Source organism: Gymnogyps californianus, chromosome 3 (assembly GCF_018139145.2).
Source record: "Gymnogyps californianus isolate 813 chromosome 3, ASM1813914v2, whole genome shotgun sequence".
Classification (NCBI taxonomy): Eukaryota; Metazoa; Chordata; class Aves; order Accipitriformes; family Cathartidae; genus Gymnogyps; species Gymnogyps californianus.
The window spans coordinates 47,799,690-47,824,213 of record NC_059473.1 but is presented as its reverse complement, the minus strand read 5'-3'; the positions used below and the strand labels follow the sequence as shown (position 1 = coordinate 47,824,213).

Below are 24,524 nucleotides of genomic sequence, written 5' to 3'. Positions count from 1 at the left end.
GCTGATTGAACTGATGAGCTATTCTTTTCTGTCTTCAAACACTGCTAGTGAAACTCTCTGCCCAAGGAGGGGGAAAAAGTTTTCACTTATTTTTACAGTAGGGATTTAGAGGTATGCCTGATGTGATGAAACTGCTAATTTTAGACAGAAGTGTCCTAAATCTGGCAAGAGTCATGCAAAATTTCTCTGCATGCAGCAGAGCCCTAACACCTCTCTCCTGACCTCTACAACACCCCTCTGAACCTGTTCCCGAGGCGTTCCTGAGGAGACAGCCAACCATGATGTATTACGTGCGTTTGCAAAGGACCAGATTGATGTGACCACCAAAGGAATGTTTCCTTTGCTGGAAGAACTGTCTTTCACAAGAGATTTTCTGTTCCTTTTCAAGTTGCTTTTCAAGCATTATTATTATCATTAGCATTTAACGAATGTTCTACATGTTCAAATATGCACCATATTTATTACTTTCTGGCTGAGGTTATCTTGAATTCTTTGAATTTCCTGTTACGTTTCATCTGTTCATTATAAAAAGGCAGATGCAGGTTTCTCATGTCTAGTATGCACAGGAAAATCCTGAAGTTATTTCCGCAGAGCAAAGGATTCTTCATTCATGGGATAAAACACAGGTAGAAAAGTGTAACTTTTTGTTCAGTCTGTCTCAAAAAATTGTAAAATTAAGTCACCAGAAACTGTATTATCCTTATATTAAGATATAAGCCATTACAATTACTCTGGAGAGGCTGAGTCATGAGACCTACACTGTTCCATCCCTCCACATAAACATCCAAATATAGGGGCATAAGTCATTAAAAATATTTCAAATGAATATTTAAACAAAAGTTTTCAAGGTTTCTTCATACAAAACAAAGTACCAAAAAAGAACACAAACTCAGTTTTCATCTGTGTGTACATTAAAGATTAGCCCACAGTATACACCACCCTCATCTGGCTCACACAAGAGTCCCGTTATTAGTCAATCCCTTGATTCTGAGTTTACATTAGATGTAGCTAAAACCCAAGGTGGGGCTGCAAATCTGGCCCTAGACATATAGATCTTTCTTCTTCTTGTGTTTTCCCTACTTTGAAAATTAAGCAACTGTATATCTTTTTCCTTTAATTTTAAATATATTTAAATTTGTGCTTAAATGAACAAAAGGGGTTTGTGCAATTAAGGTGTGTTTGAGGGGAGCTTGATATGTCATCAATACCAAAGATCAGGCTCATAAATCATGGCAAAGATGGCATCCTCCAGCCAATTAGTAAGTCGTTGCAGCTGGTTTGATTTAGAGTCATCCAGCGAAAGAGATCCTGGCTCCTTGTAAAAGGGAATGTGAACAAAGTGAAGGAACTGGAATCCACTGACCTCCACGAATACCCATTTCTATGCAACAACAAAAAAAGAAATTATGAGAGTCATTCTTTGAAGCTACCAGCTGAGCATTAAAAATAATTAATTCCTGACTTTATTTTTCTACAAAGAAACTGCAGGTCTCAAAGAGGAAGGGAAATGCACAAGTATGAAAAGGAGGTGTCAGCAGAGCAACCTTTCCAAAATTCCCCATCACTGGAGAAAAGAATTGCAAACTTAAAAGTTTAGCTAGAAAGAAAAAGAATAAAGGAAATTCTGAAGTAAATATCAGGAGCTTGGATTTCCATCCACTTAAAATTATTCATAACATTTTTTTTAATTCTCTGTGCCTACAGTGCAGTCTGTCAGGTTGAGCATATGCCTGTTAGCATTATACTTTCATGCGCTCCCTAAGATTTCTAGATGCCATATAGACAAATAACAGGCACATATCCTTTCACTTTCCTCTGTCGCAGCTTTTTCCCCTACTTAACCAGAGGAGTGACTAGCACCAGGTCATAAATAGAAAGTGATGGAGTACGAATGTTTCGCAGAAAGCTGATTGGAAAAGGATGATTTCCTTCTAACAATATTCATACCTCTGGGTAATTTGGAACAACACTTTTTTTTTTGGCATACCACATTAGACATTTTGGGTTTTATTATATTTTTCACTGAAACTAGAAACAGCTGCTGTCTGATGTCGGCTGGTATATGTGGTAGTAGTGTGGGTGGAGGAAGAGATTTTTTTTCCCTCACAAGAAAGACGCAACTATGGAAAGTATGAGGTTACGGAAAAGTGTTAGCAGGTGATATAAAACATTTCTATGGTTTACATAGGTTAGAGAACATAGATCCAAATTGCCTGTGAATGATTGCAGTTGTCGCATCTTTAAAGTACAAAGGTTTGATAATCACAACAGCGATTAGCAGAGCAAAAGGATCTATTTTCTTTGAAATTATAAGCCCCAGGGGAGGATGCCTGGCAAACATTTTTTTGGGCTACAACAACCAACACTTGCCCCTCTGACATATTCCAAAGCCACCGTGTAGACTAGGAGAATAAAAGCAGCAAGGGCCTAGCTGTCCATCACTCCCTTGTAATTATACCTCTGGCTTTTTAATTTCTCTTCTCAAAGCAGGAATATTTTTGGAAGTGCCACTTAGTTATTTTGAAGTATTTTTGAGCACTGTACCACAACACAAGCTTTCCCTGAGTTAGTTAATCCTATATAATGTTCCTTCAGAAGCTCCCTGAAAATCATAAATGGAAGGAAGTTTACCAATCTAAGCGGAAACAGGCGACGTGCCTTCCAAACACCTACTCGTCAGTTCCTCTGTCCACATACTCAAGCGCACAGCCCCAGCGATTCAGGCTGAGACTTCACAGTACCTGCGCAGTCGTGCAGCTACACCCCGGCCAGCTGCAGGGACACGTGCCACAGCGGTCGGTAAAGCCATGGCACGGAGCGGTGAGCAGGGAGCAACTGCTCACTCTTTCTCCCACTACAAGAAACTCAAAGTAACAGGTCCAGTAAAACCAAAGAAAGGTGGGGTTTTTTTCCACACAATGTGTAATTGTACTGTGGAACTGTTGGTTGTTGTAAAGTTTACATGAGTTCAAAGTTGACCAAATTAATGAAAGAAAAAGCTATCAAGGGTCATCGAATACAAAGACTCCCATCTACAACTGAGGAAGTTTGTAACCCACAAGCTACTGGGGGCTAGAAAAGCATTTAGGGGAAGTATGGCTACATTTATTTTTTATACTCTTCACTGTACATCTGCTTTCAGCTACTGTCAGAGACAGGATACAGGATATTGATGAGCCTTTGCTTGGACCCAGTACATACATCCTTATGGTCTTATGTCATTTAATGTAGACACAGGACCCGGAAAGGTCTTTGTAGACCAACATAGGAATGGGCCACTGGGACAGCTGTCCTAACAAGGTCTAAGACCTTAAATTTTGAAACGTCTCTTAAAGAAGGAAGGATGTTTGGGATGAGAGAGCTGGTGGATACTCTCTCTTTCTTTCTTTGCCTTTGGAGGGATAGGCTGCCTGTGTCATTCTCTCCTTGCCACTTCTCCATGTGCCTTGGCAGGCAGACCTCAGTCTTCTTTTGCAAGTCAGCCTTGCAGGACAGACTAGACTGCAGCCTTTTTATGCTAATTAGAGCCAAATGTTACAAGCATGGAGGCATAGGAAATTTAGAGATCTTCTGTGGAAGTGTCAGCATTGGTTTTCTTGAAGTTTCTTGTCTTTTGCTGAGTCTTTGCCCAAGTGTGCAGGCAGCCTAGGTCTAACTCCCAGTCTCAGAGTACCTGGTTTCAGAGCATTGCAAGTAGGTCAAAACAGGTTCCCTTCAGTATGACTCCTGGATGTTTTACAAGGCGCCACAGACACGGGAGTGCTGCTCTCTGGGTTGAATATGAGGACCTGTTCTTTCTGTGTGTAGGTAAAGAAAGCAAATTACTGTTTCTCTGTCTTGAACAACAGTAGAAGTCTGACTCCTGCTGGGACTGGAGTTGTGCGTTGCAGGCTGTTATACATCCTGTATGATCTCATTAATTCCCCTTAGGGACTTAGCCTTTAGGGACTTCTGCTATGGTCCCTCTCCACAGACATCCACAAAAGCCTTGAAATGGGCTGGCATTATGGCCCCTGGGTGCAGCTGAGTTTAACCAGGATCATGCCAGGCTTGTGACCTCTCTCTAAAAGAGGGGCCCCTGCTTCAGTGCCAGGAGATAATGTAAGGAGACCAGGGACACGCTGCTCTGTGCGAGCCTCCGGGCAGGCATGCACCACCAGGTGGGCTGTGAAATACAGGTTTTAGCCCAGATATTGGCCTTGGGGAAACAGCATGGAGGACTGCAGAAACCCAGCCCCTGGCCAGCCCTCCCTCCTGCATTTTGCCAAGAGTTGTGGAAAGCACAAGGCAGGCCGTTCACTTTGTGTAGAGCTACACAACGTGGCTGTGAGGTCTGTGGGAAGTAAGCAAACAGCATCTCCATGAGCCCTTTAGAAAACCTGGGTGATTGTACAACCTCAGTTCAACAGACATATATCTCACAAATATTTGTATATTTATTCTAGTTAGTTTTCCCTTAAGGAAAAGTAATATCTTCCTTTAATGTGTACCCTAGGATTTCTCATGTCAAGTTCTCCTGAAGTGAACATACAACTGTATGCCAGTGACTAAAGACTAAGTAGAAACTAATTTCAGGGTTTGGCCCATGGTGATTTTAAGAAGTCACACCTGGGCTGGGACTTTGGGTGCCAAGATTTTATCCTGGAGCAAATTTTTACAGCCAAGTTTGAAACCCCTGAAAATGAGAAGAGAGGGAATGTTATAATGGAAAGGCTGGCATAACTTCAACTACTGTGGAGCAGCCCAAGAAGTTGATGAGGCTGAGAGTTAGAAGCAAATCTGCCAACTTTCACTCTGTTCAAATAAGGTAAGTAAGTCATGCTAAAATATTTGACTGCTTTAAAAAAATAAAATAAAGTTGCCTTCACCTCTTCAGAAAGCTACTAGTTATAAAAAAAAAGTAAAAAATAATGCAAATACGCTTTCAATCAAACTCTGCTTTGTTTTCTTTGTGCCACGTGATTTTTCTGCTCTGTAAAATGGGATGTGGGAAAGTACCTTTAAAATGAATTTGACTATTCCTGGCTTGAAATTCAGGCTCTACCTATCCAGAAAAAGGCAGTATAGTCTGGGCCATTCCCCAACAATAGAGTGGCGGCAGGCTAAATATAACCACACTTACCGTCCCAGAACTGGCATCTAACACCAGGGGCTTACAATAACACTGGAGCTGCTGCTGCTCCAGCAACAGCCGAGGCAAGGGGAGGGAAAGCTCTGTTTGTTTTTCAGCTGGGACCTCATTCTTCACTCAGCTGTTTGCTATTAGGGCTGGAGCAGTAGCAGTGAGAAATTCATTGCTGCTTGCTCTCTGAATCCTGACACAGTAACAGCACAGGTCCAACTAGCCAAATCCACAAAGGATCAAGGGAAGGGGAAAAAGAGCAACAAACTTCTGAGTGCTTGCCGTCTTGCTTTTATAGCACCTTTCATCCCCAAGGAACCTATTTACTGAGGGTCAGACTCTGCCCCGTTCCTGCAGAGGTGCGTATTAGTGAGTGCTGGAAGCAGTACAAGGAATTTCCTCTCACCCTGATCCTCCACCCTGCCAGTGCAACCTGTGTGATTGGGAGGTATTCCCATCAGCACGAGGGCTGCAGTGTCCCTCCAGCTGTCACCTGCACTGCACCTCGTGCCAGATCCCCTCCCCTGCCTGGCTGGGAGGAGAGATGAGGCACAAAGTGGAGTGAAATGGCGGGGAAAACAGGAGTGTTCCTGGCGTGGAGTTGCAGCTCTTTGCCCCTTAGAAGGGCACAAAATCAAGCACTAACTCGGTTAAACTCATCCTGATGCTCTGACAGCTATTGGACCCAATTCTGCTCGCACTGACACAGGTGTAAATTGAGGTGAATTACACTGTAAATATTTTTTGATATCTTCTTTTGGAGGAAAAAAAGGAGAATTGGACTCATCTTACCAGCACATCTCTATTTAGGTCAGTGGAGTCACTAACATGCCCCAGTACTCGGGGCGAGGACTCAGCCCCACTGACGTTTAGTGGAGAATACAGACTCCATAAGGGTGACACAGGCTGGGTAAAAAGCAGAGACTCATTTCCAGGACAACTGCTCCAGAGCATTTGCTGCTTGGGAAAACTAAAATTGCTATCATCTAGGACTCTGCTTTTGAGCAGAAGGTAAGTGCTACCAAAGCAAATTGCTGCATTTCAGAGCAGGCTTCCCTGCTGCTGCGGAGAGCAGAGCTTTCAGCTTCTCACAGAGGAGAGCTCTGGAGGAGGAGCCTTGGCTTGGGGTCCCTGGGTACAAAGGGTGATTTCTGCTAGTCCTGCTCTAAAGCACTGCAGCTGAATGACGGCTGCTGGATGCAGACAGCATGGGTGAGAGTTCGTGCATAGAAGCTGGTCACAGCAGTGGAGCTGATTTGCTTTCATTCTTCTGCAGCCTATTTATGTTTGAAAATAAAAATGGTATGTAAGAACACAGGGGCTTTTCTACCAGTATAGCTGCTTCCCCTTCTGGGGACTCCGTGCTGTCTGGTTTGTGAGCTAAGCGATAAGATTCCCAGGACTGGGAATTTTGTTTTGCATTTCATTGCCTCCTCGTCCTGTTGACATAATGATCTCATATGCAAAAACAAATCACCCCCTGACCTCAGCATAACAAATTGAATGCGATACTTGACACACAGGCTCTGAGACTGTCTGCCTGCTTTCGCCTGCTGCCCTAGAGTAAAAGGGTCTGTTTCCTGCTATCTGCAGCCTGCAAACTCCAGTACAGTTGGGACTATTGCCAGCTGTCACCTGTGAGCCTATCCCTCCCAGCCATGCTTTCTGATTTCAGTGAATGGGTCAAGTACGTCCCCATAGGCTGACACACTAGACACGAAGGAATTCTTGAGCACATTCAAAAAAAATCAGGCAGCAAATGATTGCCTTTATACAGAGAAAATCTGTATTACTCACTAAGAAGCAAATCCATCACTAGATCTGTGCCAGTATACATAACCAAGGCTGACTGTAAAGGGCACATGTGCAGTGTAAGCAGTATGAACAGAAACATCTTGATATTCAACACACTTGGAAGAGAACCCCATGTGCTCTGCCCCACCACCTTAGATCAGGTCTTGTGCTTACACCGAAACCCAAACTCCCTGCTAAGTCAAACTGTGCATGCTATGTGTTGCTTTGCATCCTAGCCCAGATCTGGATGGATCTAGCTGGCTTAGCTGGTGAGGAAAATCAGGTGGGGACCAGCTTCAGCTTGAGCCTTTCCTTCACAGGCAGGAGGACCAGTGCCTCTTTCAGTGATACGAAAGAGGCAGCAAAAAAAGAAAGATTCACAGCTGTGGAAGCATCAGTCAGTCACCCCACAGGAGCGGCTCCCCTTTGTTTCTAACCCACGGCACACCGTGTTTACTTCTTCTTTGTAAGTATCTGCTAAGCATGTAGCTGTTCAGGGCTGGCTGTTCTCAGAAGCATACCCAGTACATACAGGATAACTAGTACATCCCACTGCACCAGTTGAAACCATGAGGTTTTGATTTGATTTTTGATGATGTCTGCAGACCATTTGCAGTGGGTACATGAAAAGTAATTAAGAAATGCATGGCTGTTCACAAGCTTACACTACATTGCATTGGCAGACAGGGACTCCACTTATACCAGAAAACTTCAGTAGCACATCTGCTGAAGAACCAAGAGCCACTGCTGTACAGGGCTGCACTCCCAACCTGTAGATGTGCAAGTCTTGAGCTGTGCCTAATCCCTGTAGCTACTTAATTGAACAGACTAGTGTCAGCCTGGATTGTGACACCCTTATTCACTTTAAAGAAAGAAGCAACTTGACCAGTGAGAAAGGGGAACAGAAGAGAGCCCACACCCTGTGTCACACCCTATATATAGCATTACTACAATAATAATGAATAAGAGCCATAGCTAATCAGTTATTCCATCACTATCAGAAGCAGTTACATTTGAATCTCTGTTAACAAGCCCAGTGTGCATCTGCCAGTTATGTGGAGTTCAGATCATCTGACACTCTTTTAATGTTAACACCTGTCCCAAGTCCTGTGTGACTTTTTGGCATGAAACCATGAAAACTCCCAACAATGGATGGTGGTCAGCTGACCCAGGGCTTTCATCTTGCAGAGTTACTCACCTTTATTTTGCCCTGGACACCTGAATTGCTCAGTACTGAATTAGCCTTTCAATAGACTTCTATTCCAACAGTTAAAGTATCCATTTCACCCCTGAGAAATAACTGGAGCTTACTGTGCTAAGGCACATCTGGTATGAACCTCATTAATCTTGAAGCAGTATGGTATATGCCCAGCACAAATCTGGCACTGTGAAAGGAGGAAATAAGAATGTTCCTTCAGAAGCTGTGAACACCTGGCATTCTACATAGGTTGCTATAGAAAGCATAGCCCACCTTAGCAGTACACTTACAGAGAGAGCATCGTAGCAGCCATCTTGACTTATTTTGCAGGGAAAAAAAAGAAAAGATTTCTCCATCTGCTGGCTAACGTGTCTTCACTGGCCCTCAGTTGGTTCTGCATGGTATCTACAAGTCTACTATCTTCCATGAAGGCTCTGCCTGGGTTACACATTACTTATCAGCTGCAAACACTGAAGAAGGATTCATTTCAAATATACAAAGACTTCACAGGACCTCTGAGGACATGTTCATTGAATTTTCTTTCAGCAGCTTCTGTAATTAACACAACCATATGCCAGCATTCTTCATTTGCTCACTCCATGACGAAAATCAGATCTTGTCTTCATCCTTCCACTACTCTATTTGGTGTGGTAAAAAGTAGCTGCCACCTTGCTATAATACGAAAACCAGAGAAAGGAAATGCTTTTGTAAACATTTGGAACTATCACTGTCTTCACTAGAGAGAGAGCAAAATCTGTGCGTTTAAAAACACCACTTGAATCTTTGAATTTCTTCAAAAACATTAATTAATTAATTCCTCTGCAGGTCTTTATGCTGGTAGTCATCACCTCTAGTTTATACCTGAGCAACAGAAAACTAGAGAGTCACATCTGAGCTGGTCACCTCAGCTTTTAGCCTGTTTCCTCCTTTCATTCCCTATTTGACTATGTATGAGTTGAATACAACCCTAAATCATAGTCACAGTGTCTTTCTTCAATGTTTTGGAGGCAGGCAACCATCAGGGTTCAGCTGTGCCATCTAACTGTATCTTACAACCTAAGAGTGCCATTTAAACTTACAGTACTATGTGTGAGTAAAGATAGCACAGTGTGATTCAAAGTTTAGGTTAAGAAACATGCTAAATTCTTGAACTCCAAGCATGTGGTTATATGAAATAGTCCCTTACTCTTTGGTCTTAATGGGATGTGTCAAGGATAAAGGTACTATGAGTAAAGTTGTCAGACAAAAATCCGGTCACATGTAACTAAATTTTAAAGAAGAGATTACCTACTATTCTGATGATGTTATCTATGGTGTTGCTGCACATGCTTATAGGTTCTTAGCACTCAGCTGCTGTTCAGTATTTGGGCAAATACTGCATTGTTAGTTTTGCAATGCAATTTATTCCTCCAGTGACCATATGCATATATGTGAAGCAGCAATATTTTCGATCAGACAGCTGTGCTTTGGGAATCAGGCAGTAGTGTTCTAGCTCAGGTGCCTGAGCTAGGGAGGTTTATCTGTTTGCTGTTTGATTGCTTCTCTTCAAGAACAGGAGCACACAATACAAATACTACTAGTTACGTCAGTTAAAATAAAAGTGCTGCTACACTGGTTTAGCCCTCAAGGGGAAATAAAGCTGCAATCCCTCCAAAATGTGCTATTATTTTGTAGGGACAACATTACATCAAATAATGTTAGAAAATTTGTGACCCATGGGGAAATAAAAAGTAAAGCTGATAAGTTAACCTATATTTTGGATTATGTTAATGAGTTTCAACAACAACAAAAAGAAACAGCTCCAGAGCAGCCCTATGCGCATCACTCTGAGGCTCTCTTTCAACTGTTCCTTGCCTCAGGCACCTACTCTCTGGCCACAATAGACTGGGTCAGCAATGTTTTTGCTCCCACAACAAACCAGCTGGTGTAGCCATAACATGTAGCCATGTCTTAGCATGCTCCAAGCCACGTAAGCTTCCCAGTAACGTGGCACACATTACGTGGGGAAAGTCTTGACTAGTGTAATGTGTTCGTTCACAGCATTACTAAGCCTAAAGGCCACATGAAGTCTCTAGTTCCTGGTGAGAACTTTAGTGAGACTAGAATTGAAGGGAAACGATCTTATTTACCACATGGTAAATCGGGTGTCCTTTCCTTTCTGAGAAAAAGCTGCTGTTAGCTTTACTGTAGCAATAGGCAAAGTTAATTTACTGTCTTCCTTCCTCCAGGGCACTGTCTGCTAGAGAGCACATCTGAGAGGGTCCCTAAGCAGAGCTGCTATGTGAGGAATCCTGACTAGCAGAAAAAAACAGGACACACAAAGTACTTTATTCCAGGGCAACACTCATCTGGTTCCTTTTGCTGGTGAAACCACCTCCTCTGCCTGAAACCAGCCAGGCTTACAGGCCGTGTTGATGCAGGTCACTTCATGTGTTGTTAGGCCACGACGTAAACTCTCCCAGATCACCGTTAAATATGGGTTGCTTTATGTAGTCCTGTGTGTGTTTGTGACTGAAAACGGCAGCAGGTTCACAGCCATGGAGCCAAAATATGACCCTGCCCATGGGAGCAGGAGGTATTATGGAAATGCAGTTTGTGTAGCAGCTTTGCAGCATGCTGACAGATGTGCAAGATGATCAGGTCACCAAGGAGGGAGCTGATGTTCGTTCCTTGGTCTGTGAGAAGGATCAGTAGGAAAAAAAAAAAAAGAGCTCTCTTCACTGTCTCCCCTGTTCCCCCACTTGGATCCTGCGGGGCCTCAAAGGTTTTCTCACCTGTTCAGGACCCAACCAGATGCTGCAAACCCAGCTCCCTCGGTTGTGTGTTTGGAGGGGGAAGTACTTGGTGCTTCCTTTTAGTCCCAGGGGACAGATCTTTCCTATTTGATGGCTCCATTTCAGTCTACACATATATAATCTCTCCATCTCTCACTCTTCCAAGGTGAATTCATGCTCAGCTGCACGATGAAAATCTGGGAGAAGTCCTTGGCCCCCTGGCCATTCACCAGGAAAAGAGAATGGGGAATTATGAAGCGTCTAATAAGGGCTTGTAAGAGCCCATACTGCAGTATTTCCTGTAGCCAGAACGCAGAGATTATTATCAGGATGCTCAGCACCTTTCTTTCCTGGCCCCAAACACTCTCTGATGCTTCAGTTTGTCCTTTTTCAGGATTGTCAGATCCCAAAGTTGGAAAACTTTTGGAAATTTCTCTTTCAAATTTCAGTTAGGGATGATAGAAACCCACTCCCTGCTCCCAGACACATCTCCATCTGTGCAGAGAAAATGTTTAAGCTGCTCAGACTTCACCCAGACCCTTTCGTGGATTAAGCAGGATGCTGCCCCATCACACACAAAGCCTCCCGTGATCTTTCTCCCTGTCAAAGCACCCGCAAACCGCTGCCAAACTGTTCTGCAGTGCCATCTAGTGAGACAGACACATTTTCACAGAGCTTCTCACTGAGCCTGGGCACATCAATCATTCCTACAATGCTTTTTATTTTTTCACTAAAGCTTCTCTCTCCTCAAATAAACCCCTCCCGCGTCTTTTGGTGTTCAGAGTCCAGCCAGACCACCTCTTTCCTCCTAATATGAGGCCAAAGTCTTGACGCCAGAGCAGTTTACCAGCCTACCAAGAGTAACACTGCTGAAAGTGGATGGCAGCTTCGCAGTCTGCAACAGATTAGATGGGTGTAGATGGTATCTCCTGCCCTTCAGGAAAACCTGGAAATGTGGAGTTAGGATATGTGTGAGTGTAGTCTTCCATGCTGGGGATGGTGTGCAGTTGGGAAGGAGACAGACATCGGGTGGACGAGGAGAATGACCAGCTAGGTAAGGGACTTGGGCAGGGAAGTGGGAAGAGGGCAAGGGATCAGCTGGGGAAGGGAAACCTGAGGCTGCAAAGAGGATGGAGCTGAGGAGCAAGAGAACCAGAGGTGTGGCAGAAGAGGACATGGAGACACAGCAAAGCAAGGTGCGAGGACCATGTTATGGGTGCCTGCTCAGGGAGGCAGGATGAAGAGGAAGGAATGAAATTAGCAGAAGAGCCGTATGAAGGAGAGTAAGACTGGAAACAGGAGGGATAGACAATATAGTGAGACAATGGGAGACAAAAGCAGTGGAGACACAGAAATCCACTGTGGCTCACCTGGGAAGTTGTGACAGAAAATGGGAATGGACAGGTCTGAGCAGCAGCACTGAGAAGCTGGGAGCAACTAGGATCAGGCTGGGATGGGTGTTCATGGGGATTTGCTGAGGATGGGACCTGTGGCAAGTGTCAAAGGTAAGGGCCAAATGATGACTATGCACAGTGTCAATATTCTGGTTTTCAGTCTGATTATTTAAAGACTTAAGAAATTGAATGTATACATGCAAAGTGCATGCGTGCACAAACCTTACATTACATTATTAATATATAATATAAATTAATATATAATATAAATCCTATCTTATACTGCAGGATTAAAGCTCCAGCACTGAGCTCTCCAAAACTAATAACTGTTGAATAGGGTTGCCTATACTTCCTTATTCACCACATGCCTTTAAATGAATAGATGTTCTCCCTAGAGAGAAGTCAAGAGGGTGCAGTAAGAGACTTGTCTGTAGGGGACTGTGCCTGCCTTTTTGTAGGCAGGAGATTAGGGGAGAGGATGAGCTCATGGCTAAGGCAGCTGAATGATGCCACAGAGCCAGACTCTATCATCTCTTCCCTTCCCCCAGCGTGCCCAGGGGACACATCTAGTCTTTTAAGCCAGACTTTTCTCAGGTGGTGCTCAATGTGTGCTCTTTGCTTTGGGGGTGCCAGACTGGAGATCTATGAATGTGGTTTGCAGAAAGGCAGAGACATAAAGCCATAAATAACGTCATGAAGAATTCCCACACTGAATCACTGCTCAAGACTATACCATAAAACCAACCTGGCTGGAGGGCACATGTACGCCAAGAAAACCATCAGCTTGCACAATGGCAGTTTCTGGCTTTCTCATGTGTTGCCAGTTTCCACACGCCCAAGCACAACTCTACTTTTTCAGAAGGTAGATGTCCCTGTGGTCTGATCTGCCATGATTTTTCATGTAGTTTTATGGGGCTAGCAGTCAAGGTACTAATAAAGGTAACAGCATGTAAACTGATCTTTTAATAAAACTGCAGTTATTGGGGGGAAAAAATCTTTGTCAGATTTCAGAATAGTCTATGTTGCATTTTCCATTTTGCTTGGACAGAAATGTGAAGTGGTGGCTGCACGGAGGAAGAAGAAAGCAGCCTCTTACAGCCCTTAACTATATCTCCAAACACCTGAAAGAATACCACAATCACTCCCTGTTTTCAGTTCAGTAAGGTTAGGAACTTGGTGCACTTCTAAGTACCAAAAGGGAAAAAAATATGAAAGGGAGAAAAGCCACAATAAACTCATGGGGTATTTTCCATCCTGCAGGGCTGACTTCTCAGTATTTACATTACATAATATACAGCTACTAGAATTACTGTGTCCTATTCCAGAGAAGCTTCCGGAAACCAAATTATTTAGTGGCTAGGCATGAATGCTAACCCCATCATTTGAAACACAAGCTAATAATATAGAAGTTTATTCTGCCCAAGGGTATGTGTATCCATCATACTTGAGACACGTTCTTCTGTATGATAGATTCAGCTTGATGGGCATGTTTACAAAGGCTTTCTTCCTAGGATAATTGGACGATTTTGGTTTGGGGGAATAGAGACATTTGAAAAGTATTCTAGCATAGTGTAAAACACTCCAGAGATCCGGCTACAAAGAGTTGAGGAAATGAGCAAAACTCAGAAAGGAGAAATGAAATCATCAGTCTCAAATGGCCAAGAGGCCTGCTTGGGTAGGCTGTGGTTGTCACTAAAAGAGCCATGGTCGACATAGCTAACCCTTCCTGCCTACACCATACAAGGCTCAAGACCACCGGTCATTTGCAATGCATGAGCTCACCAGGCTTCCCTCTGATTTTGTCAAGAAACCCTTCCCATGGAGCAATAAAGACCTGTCAGTGAGATCCCTAGGGCTTCCAAAGTCTTTACAGCTGACGTGGCATCCAACGGCCTGAAGCGCAGCATGAAACCCATGGAGAGTAGACTTTGCTATTGCAATATAACATTTAACTCCTCAGTTCCAAAACATAATTCACCACCAATATATGAGGTCAAGCGTGACAGCTAGGTTTACACAACAGTGGCGACTCACTGCTTCCTGTGTGTTCCTCTCTCCCTACTGCCCTTAATGACAGTTCAAGTCGGTATCTTTAGCAGTTCCCAAATACCCCACTGATTTGTCCTGTAAAAGGTTTCTTCCCACAATTTAAAACTATGAAAAGATGCATTCATTTACCATATTTGCCCATGCAATGTCTGTATTTTTTTCTCGGAAATATGCTGAGGGCTTCTATTCACAAACTACCAGTAATCTGTTACTCATAACTAGCCAAAAACAGAGACATTACGTGTGCTAGTTTTACCAGAAAGTCAGGGGTCAGGTAGGACTGGGTCACCAGGCTGCTACTTCTTTGCAGCTGCCAGACTGAGCCCTTTTACAAATAAAAGAATAATAATAATTTAAAAAACCCCAGCTGTCTAATATCCATTTTCAGAAGTGGAGAGGAGTCCCAGCTTGCAAGAGCTTCCTTTTATGCTATGTCTGGTTCAGACTGACTCTTCACGACAGCACAGAGAGTGTTGGAGTGCCCTAGCTACATCTCTCGCCTGAGAAGCTCAGCCTGTCTATAAGGGGTTTGGCCCCCAAACCTCAGCACACCTGAGGAATCTAGGTCAACATGTTTCATATCCAAACTTCTTATAAGGAAGTCCCTTTTTTATGTAATCATAAACCTGAGAGAAAGGGAAACAGTGATCAGAGCCAAGTTACAAGCAACAGAAGCATCATTACAGTGGGAGAAGACAGGGAGGAATCAGGGGAAGGCAATGGGCAGCACAGGGGGGACTGTAAGGAGTGGCCACTTGGTTTGGAGGAATAATGCAGGAAGGAAGCTGGAGGGGGTATTAGATCTCTTTCTTTCTGTGCCAAAGTGGCAGGTCTCCTTTCCATGTGAGGCTCTGGAATAATGATGCTTCCCAGATATTAACGTGTTATGGCTTTGGGGCTCTGAAACCAAAAAGCATTTTTTCCTTGGTATCAAACACATCAGTGTCCCTCTGCTTTTTCCTGGATAGTTCAGGGTAAAATTCATGTTTGCAAAATTTAAAATACACAGTCTTTACCCACACATCTGTTTCTACTTAGGAGAAAATGACGGGGGAAGGATACTTTCCTTGCATTTCCTTTAAATCTTACCCCCATTCCTCCTACCCCAAAGCCCATGTTTGCTGATTTCATCCTTGCAAAGAGATTTCCTGTAGCCCTGACTGTCATAGGAGCAGGCAGCTACTACAGAACTACTGGCAAAGTGTGTAACCAGTGTAAGAGTGTTTACCCTGGTTAGGAACAAGTTTAGGGGTTTCACGTTCATGGTGCCAGCACTCCAAAATATCTCTGAGGCAAGGTCATCTAGTAATATGCCCAGGTAATGTCTTTCTTGAGGGCTTTGCCTGTTTACCAGGAAAAAATGTGAGCTGGCCACTGATTTAGCTTCCAAGAGCATCAAAGTTATGTTCAGAGGCCAGCAGGATTGCAAGAGGGTGGCAGTCAAAACCTTTATCCACCACAAACTGCCCACAAACAAAATTAGAAGCCATCAAGTGTCAAAACCTACAGCTGAAGAGCAACTTAATTGTCTACTACCAGGAACAGGCTATGGTCCTCAGGGTTGACTAACCACAAACAGAAACAACGATGTGAGGATTTACAAAAGCGTGAAGCTGTTAAAAAGATGGGGAGCAGTAACCAGTCACATAGCTTAAACTGCATGGTATGGGTCTATAAATACCCAATAAACCTTAACAGGTGCTGTACTCTCATTTGGAGCACCCCAAAATCAGTCATTTAACACCAGGGAGATTTTTAAAGAGTTTCTTCCAAGTGGGCAATAGTGCTAGACTAACAGTTACTAACTCCAGCAGGAGCACAGGTCTAGTTCTCCCAGGCCAAGCATATCCCCCAACTTCACAAGCATGTAGATGCAGATATCCACTCTGAAAGAAGCTATGGGTAAAATTGTCAAAGAGGAAACTGGACCTGATGGACCACCAGTGAAAACACCCTTGGAGCACTGCAGAGACGCATTCCTGATGAGGCTCCAGTGCTGCTACTTCAAGGGCAAGAATCCTCATGGAATCAAAGATTCCCAAAAACATTGTTTGGCACTAAGAAGACAAGTAGCATTTTTGCAAATGCAGAACACCTGTAAAGGCTTGCTTTGCAGGGGAAAGTGTGCTGTACCAGCAGAGAGGGAAAGAGGGGAGGCAAGCCTGCTGCAAAACCTCATCGTGCATCTCGTCATATTCTGAAATGTAGATTTTCAAATAAAACAAAGCAGCTGATCACAGAGTGTGAGTTTAGCAAGTGACTCTCATATCAGTAAAAAGCTTTTTGGTAAGATCACCTGTCACACAAGGACTCAAATGCCTCAAAGTCTGAGAAAGACAAGGTTAGCAGACAAACACGCTATCAGTGCTAGAATTTCATCAGCTATATTGAAAAGAAAACAATTCCAGACAGACAGTAGTTTTATTAAGTTATGAGTTGTCTCTTAGCATCATATTACTATCTTCTGGATGATTTATGTTGTCCTAGGAAAACTCTGGTGTGCAAAATGTTCAATCAAAAGACATGAGTTCAGTCATTTCTCTAAGCCTGGCATAAACAAAGGTGTTTTATGCCAAGTGGACATAACCAGGCAAGCTCTTTGACATTCCTACTGCAACAAGTAATTGTTATTATTGCAGCTTTAGATATGACAATAGCTTTCTTGTCTCCTTACATAAGAAAGAGCCATCATTTGCTTTGTTAGGCCTGGAAGGGAGCGCTTTGTACCTCAGAGAAGAACAACTTAATAGAATTGATTTTAGCACATATGCTTCAGAGTTTGGTCAGCACAACAGTGTGTTCACTTTATTTAATGATGTGAATGAATCCTCAATGCAATAAACTTGTTTTAAAGCAAAACTTTCAACCTGTTGAAGCCTCATATTGGTCTTTGTTGCAGTTATTAATAGCTTTTTTGTTATGGCAAAAGCCAGATGTTACAAGTGACCCCAGCCCGTGTTAGATACACAAATAAACAAGGCAATTGAGAAAAGTGGCAGAGAAGACCTTCACACTCATAAGAAGAGAGAAACAGCAGCCTGGAACAATAGTGTCACTTGTCCAAAATCATTTGACAGGTTTCATATATGTTGTTGTATCACCACAGCAGAGCCCATTAAAGGCCCATTTCAGTGCATGGGGAATGAATCCTTGACTGAACAGCCTCCATTACACACATCCTTGTAACCTTTCTTCAGAGATGCACTAGCAATTGCATTGCCTAGAGCAGCTCTCTGAAATGCAGCAGGTTTGTCTTTAACTTAATTTTGCCTTTAATGTAATTTGTGGTGGATTTTTCACATCCATGAGAAGGAAAGAAATATTAAGAGAGAAGGGACTTTTTTACTCTTTAAAGATATTGGTTGTCTCAAGCTGGACTGCTGGAACAAGGCCGCAGAAGAAGGACTAACAGGCTTGGTGCTGCAGAGGTAATCACAGATCTGCAGTCTATCACACAGCCAGACCTGTTCTTGTACGATTTTTTAGAACATGCTTTCTTGGGGAAGCAACATTTACATGTTTCTTCCATCTAAATTTACATTTTCAGGACAGTTCTAGCTGTGAGCATCCAGAATTTCCTGTAGTAGCTAATCCTACTCTCAGGGAAGTAAGGGCGGATTCACCCTAACATCTTTGGGAGCAGGAAAGCTATATTCCTGTCCAAGAACCTCTATATGTTTTCTGGTGACAGAAAAATTTACCAGAGTTCAGATTTTGTCTGATCTCCAATCAGACATTCAAACGAGTTACAAGGATTAATTAAAATTACCACCACAAAAAAGGTAAAAGTTAAAACAAATGCTTTAGGTTTTAGCCAGCCTTGAACTGCTGTGGATGACTAACCTCCACCTGCCTTCTACAAGGCTATTTCTGCCTTTGGAGCATCTGGTGCTGGCCATGGACTGAAACTGTACATAGGGTCACGTTTGGGATGTAGTTCAACTCAGCGACTTCCATGTTTCATTTAGATATATCAGTAGTTCCTTCAGCTGTGCAGGTATTTGTTAATGAAAGAGGGGAGACTGCCCCCTGAAAGAACTACAGCAATCCCCATTTTCTTAGACCCATTTTTAACACTCCCCAGTTTTGAAAGCAGAGCATCCCAACACTGGTGCTTTGCACCTGGGCTCTCCCTGCTATTAAAAGAAGAAACATCAGGACACCAAGTTATCTGATAACCAGAGGCACTGAGAACTGTTCCCCAGAGAGCACCTTTGCTGCCAGACTCTGCCTATGAGAGTAGCTGGTGCTCTGGTCATCAGAGCCCCAGATGCAAAAGGCATCCACTGACAACAGCAGATCTTCGGCTTTAATGTATCCCATCTTTATGCAATGCAAAGGTTTGACCATCAGCAAAGTAAAAACACTCTAGTCTACCGAAAAGTACCTCTCTCAATTATGAGAAATAGATAATACCTCTTAGGAAGAAAATGTTTCCTTTCAACAGATCTGGGCATAACTGTCCAAGCATGTTGTATTGGGTCTAGCTGAGATGGAGTTAATTTTCCCCACAGCAGCCCTCGTAGTGCTGTGCTCTGTATCGGTAGCTAGAACAGTGTTGATAACACACCAGTGTTTTGGCTACTGCTGAGCAGCGCTCCCACAGCATCAAGGCTGTCTCTCCAACATTGCCCCCCCCACCAGTAGGCTGGGGGTGGGCAAGATCTTGGGAGGGGACATAGCCAGGACAGCTGACCCAAACTGACCAAAGGGATATTCCATACCATATGACGTCTGCTCAGTATAAAAGCTAGGGGGAGGAGGAGGAAGTGGGGGGCATTCGTTTGTTTACGTTTGTCTTCCGGAGCAACCACTACGCGTACTGAAGCCCTGCTTCCCAGGAAGTGGCCAAACATCGCCTGCTGATGGGAAGTAGAGAATAAAATCTTTTGTTTTCCTTTGCTTTCGCGCGCGACCTTTGCTTCTGCTTTATTAAACTGCCCTTATCTCGACCTACGAGCCTTTCATTTTATTTTCTCCCCCTGTCCAGTTGAGGAGGGGGAGTGATAGAGCGGCTTTGGTGGGCACCTGGCATCTGGCCAGGGTCAACCCACTACAGTCCTTTTTGGCGCCCAACGTGGGGCAAGACAACGGCAGTTTTGTATTAAGCGTGCTATAGCTATAGTAGTTATTAAGTGGCAAGCTCCTGTGCGGGTCATGGAGTTTGTTGGCTGCACTGCTTATCTCTTTATTTTGCTGCGCTTGGGAACATGTTAATAGAAATAATGGCTCTGTGCTTTGCCCTGGCATTGATGGCCTTGCTGTGCTGGGGGAGCTATTTTGTGGGAAGGATGAAGGAACTTGGGAACTTGCTGGTACAAACAATGGCTATGTGCTTTGTCCTGGCATTGATGGCCTTGCTGTGCTGCGGGAGCTATCTTGTGGAGAAAATGAGGGAATACATCTCCCTGTCCCTACCCGGGATTGATGTGGATGGTTTTATTATGCAAGCTCCTGAGGTCCTTGCTCACCCTTATGTGAGCTGCTTAATACTATTAATTAATACTATTGGCGTATTATGGGTTTTGTGGAATATGGTCTCGTCCTGGTGTAAGAGAAGAAAAATTTTGGGTGAGGCAATACTGAAAAGTGCCCTGAGGCGGCCGGTCCCTGGGTGGCAGGGTGTTTGGAAGGATTTGGGCAGATTCCTAGGACGGTTATCACCTCCCATAACCTGGGACTTTACACCTGAACAGGTAAGCAACCCTGGCAAACTGACGCACCACTTGATAGAGGGGTGCCTTGCCTATCCCAATGAAAACCAACAGCTTCTAGCACTGTACTGGGGCCTGGCCTGTGCCTATCGAGCCACAGTTCAGTATTCTCAGAGGATTACGGTTGAGGCAGGGACCCAAACTGCATCTGAGAACACCACGGTTGAGATAGGCACCCAAACAACAACAACTACAGTAATTGCCCCAGTAGTGAAAAAGAAACAGTGGACAAGGAGAACAACAGGTCCATACCCTCGATTAGTAAGGGAGGAGGAAGAAGAGGAAAGGTTTGTTCAAGAAGCCGGTCCTTCGACAAAGAAATGGGAGGAAGGAATGAGAGAACTTAGCCAGGAAGCAGAAACTACCCGGTCTCTGACCTCATCAGAGCTTCGAGACATGCGGAAAGATTACAGCCGCCAGCCAGGTGAGCGGATTGCTGCCTGGCTGCTCCGATGCTGGGATAGCGGGGCTGACAGTCAGCAGCTGGAAGGTAAGGAAGCCCAACAGTTGGGATCTCTTGCTAGAAACCGGGGGATTGAGAGAGGAATTGGAAAAGAGGCAGCAATTTGCAGTCTCTGGAGACGACTCCTCTCAAGTGTGAGGGCAAGATATCCATTCAAGGAAGATCTTGTCAGCTCCCCAGGAAAGTGGACTACTGCAGATGAAGGCATCCAATACCTGAGAGAATTAGCAGTGCTAGAAGTAATCTACAGTGATCTAGATGATGATGAGGTCTCCAAAGATCCAGAGGATGTCCTGTGCACACGGGCCATGTGGAGGAAGGTGATTCAAAGTGCTCCAGCATCCTATTCTAACAGCTTGGCAGCGATGTATTGCCCAGATATGGATACACCAACTGTGGAGAAAGTGTCTTCTTGGCTCCAAAACTTTGAAGAAAATCTCTGTACATCCTCATCCCTACAGAACAGCGCCTTGGCTGTTAGGGGCGCCCCAAGAAGTCAGTCCCCTCCTGCCCCGGTCGGAAGGAAAGGGAGCCCCAGGCGCATGCCGCGTGGTGCACTCTGGTTCTTCCTGCGTGACCAGGGGGAAGACATGAGGAAGTGGGATGGTGAACCCACCTTTAAGCTGGAAGCCCGAGTACGTGAACTGAGAGGGAAGACTGCTGTTAAGAAGGGGTCACCCAAGAAGTCTGTCAGCGTAGTTGCTGTAGAGACACAAGAAGGCAATCAGCGATCTCCCAGACATAGAAGAACTGAAATCACCTCCCTTGATTCTGGTGAAGGGACTTCTGGTCTGGCACTGAAAGGGTCAGACAGTGAATACTCTGACCAGGAACAAGAATAGAGGGTCCCTGCCTTCGGCCAGGAGGAGGAAAGGGATAACCGGGTATACTGGACTGTGTGGATCCGATGGCCTGGCACATCAGACCCACAGAAGTATAAGGCTTTGGTAGACACCGGGGCACAGTGTACGCTGGTGCCATCAGGATATAGGGGCACAGAACCCATCTGGATCTCTGGAGTGACAGGGGGATGCCAAGAATTGTCTGTATTGGAGGCTGAGGTGAGCTTAACAGGGGACAAGTGGGAAAAGCACCCCATTGTGACCGGCCCAGAAGCCCCTTGTATCCTTGGCATAGACTATCTCAGGAGAGGGTACTTCAAGGACCCAAAAGGGTACCGATGGGTTTTTGGTGTAGCTACTGTGAACACAGAGAAGATCAAACAGCTATCTACCCTGCCTGGCCTCTCAGAAGATCCCTTCGTTGTGGGATTGCTGCAAGTTGAAGAACAGCAGGTGCCAATTGCGACCAGGACAGTGCACCGGCGACAATATCGCACAAACCGAGACTCCCTAGCTCCCATCCATGAGCTGATTCATCAACTGGAGAGCCAGGGAGTCATCAGCAAGACTCACTCACCTTTCAATAGTCCCATATGGCCAGTGCAAAAGTCTGACGGAGCATGGAGGTTAACAGTAGACTATCGTGGTCTGAACGAAGTGACACCACCACTGAGTGCTGCTGTACCAGACATGTTAGAGCTCCAATATGAACTGCAGTCGAAGGCGGCCAAGTGGTATGCTACAATTGACATTGCCAATGCGTTTTTTTTCAATTCCTTTGGCAGCAGAGTGCAGGCCACAGTTTGCTTTCACGTGGAGAGGTGTTCAATACACCTGGAATCGATTGCCCCAGGGGTGGAAGCACAGCCCTACTATTTGTCATGGACTAATCCAAACTGCACTGGAACAGGGTGATGCCCCTGAACATCTACAATACATTGATGACATCATCGTGTGGGGCAACAAGGCAGAAGAAGTGTTTGAGAAGGGAAAAAGAGTAATTCAGATTCTTCTGAAAGCTGGTTTTGCCATAAAGAAAAGCAAGGTCAAGGGACCTGCACAGGAGATTCAGTTCTTGGGAATAAAATGGCAGGATGGATGCCGTCATGTGCCTATGGACGTGGTCAACAAGATAGCAACTATGTCTCCACCAGCTAACAAGAAGGAAACACAAGCTTTCCTAGGCCTTGTGGGGTTCTGGAGAATGCATATTCCAGGTTATAGTCAGCTTGTGAGCCCTCTCTATCGAGTAACCCGAAAGAAGAACTATTTTGAGTGGGGCCTTGAGCAACAACAAGCCTTTGAGCATATCAAACAGGAAATAGCTCGTGCAGTAGCTCTTGGGCCTGTCCAGACAGGACCAGCTGTGCAAAATGTACTCTACACTGCAGCTGGGGAGCATGGTCTCACCTGGAGCCTCTGGCAGAAAACATCAGGAGAAACCCGAGGTTGACCATTAGGGTTTTGGAGCCGGGGGTATCGAGGATCAGAAGCCCACTACACCCCAACTGAAAAAGAGATACTAGCAGCATATGAGGGGGTTCGAGCCGCTTCAGAAGTTGTTGGTACAGAAGCATATCTCGTCTTGGCACCACGATTGCCTGTGCTACACTGGATGTTCAAAGGAAACATCCCCTCTACACACCACGCAACCAGCGCTACGTGGAGTAAGTGGGTAGCGTTGATCACACAACGAGCTCGACTGGGGAAGCCCAACCACCCAGGAATCCTGGAAGAGATCATGGACTGGCCAGAAGGCAGAGATTTTGGAGCACTGCCTGAAGATGTGGCTCGTGCTCAAGAGGCACCACCATATAATGAGTTATCAGAAGACGAAAGGCATTATGCTTTGTTTACTGATGGATCCTGTCGTGTGGTAGGAAACCATCGGAAATGGAAAGCTGCTGTGTGGAGCCCCACACGACAAGTTGTTGAGGCCACTGAAGGAGAAGGTGAGTCAAGTCAGTTTGCCGAAGTGAAAGCCATCCAGCTAGCCCTAGAGATTGCTGAACGAGAAAAGTGGCCAGTACTCTATCTCTATACTGACTCCTGGATGGTGGCTAATGCCCTATCGGGGTGGCTGCAGCAGTGGAAGAAGACCAATTGGCAGCGCAGGGTAAACCCATCTGGGCTGCTACATTATGGCAGGACATTGCTGCCCGGGTAGAAAACATGGCTCTAAAGGTACGTCATGTAGATGCTCACATGCCCAAAAGCCGTGCCACTGAAGAACATCAAAACAATGAACAGGTAGACAAGGCTGCCAAAATTGAAGTGTCTCAGGTGGACCTGGACTGGGAGCGTAAGGGTGAGCTATTTGTAGCTCGATGGGCCCACGAAACATCAGGACATCTAGGGAGAGATGCAACATACAGATGGGCTCGTGATCGAGGGGTGGACCTGACCATGGAGGCCATCACACAGGTCACTCACGAATGTGAAACATGTGCTGCAATCAAGCGAGCCACACGAGTAAAATCTCCCTGGAACAGAGGGCGGTGGCTGGGTTTTCAATATGGCGAGGCCTGGCAAATTGACTATATTGGACCACTGCCACGAACACGCCAAGGCAAGCGCTACATACTCACCATGGTGGAAGCAACCACTGGCTGGCTAGAAACATACCCTGTAAACCATGCCACTGCCCGAAACACCATCTTAGGCCTCGAAAGGCAAATTTTGTGGCGACATGGTACTCCAGAAAGAATTGAATCAGATAATGGGACTCATTTCCGGAATAACCTCATAAACTCCTGGGCAAAGAAACACGGCATTGAGTGGGTGTATCACATCCCCTATCACCCACAAGCCTCTGGAAAGATTGAGAGATATAATGGACTGTTAAAGACTATGTTGAGAGCATTGGGCAATGGGGCATGGAAGCACTGGGATACAAATTTAGCAGAAGCCACTTGGCTAGTTAACACCAGGGGATCTGCTAACCGTCCTGGTCCTGCCCAAACAAAACCGTTAGATACTGTGGGAGGAGATAAGGTCCCCGTAGTGCACATGGGGAAGTGGCTGGGGAAGGCGGTATGGATTGCTCCTCCCATGGGAAAAGGCAAACCCATTCGTGGGATTGTCTTTGCTCAAGGACCTGGGTGTACTTGGTGGGTAATGCGGAAGGATGGGGAGACCCGGTGTGTGCCTCAAGGGGATTTAACCTTGGGGGAA

At 44.9% G+C, this 24,524-nt stretch overlaps 1 protein-coding gene across 1 annotated transcript in view; it reads right to left on the bottom strand.

Annotated features, from left to right (window-relative positions):
- Window positions 1–1,201: 1,201 nt before the first annotated feature.
- The window catches only part of WDR27 (WD repeat domain 27), a 198,260-nt gene continuing 174,937 nt past the window's right edge, over window positions 1,202–24,524 (bottom strand). The window contains exon 24 of the mRNA XM_050893222.1: window positions 1,202–1,381. Within this exon, the coding sequence (XP_050749179.1) occupies window positions 1,202–1,381 (180 nt within the window). The remainder of the gene's footprint in view (window positions 1,382–24,524) is intronic.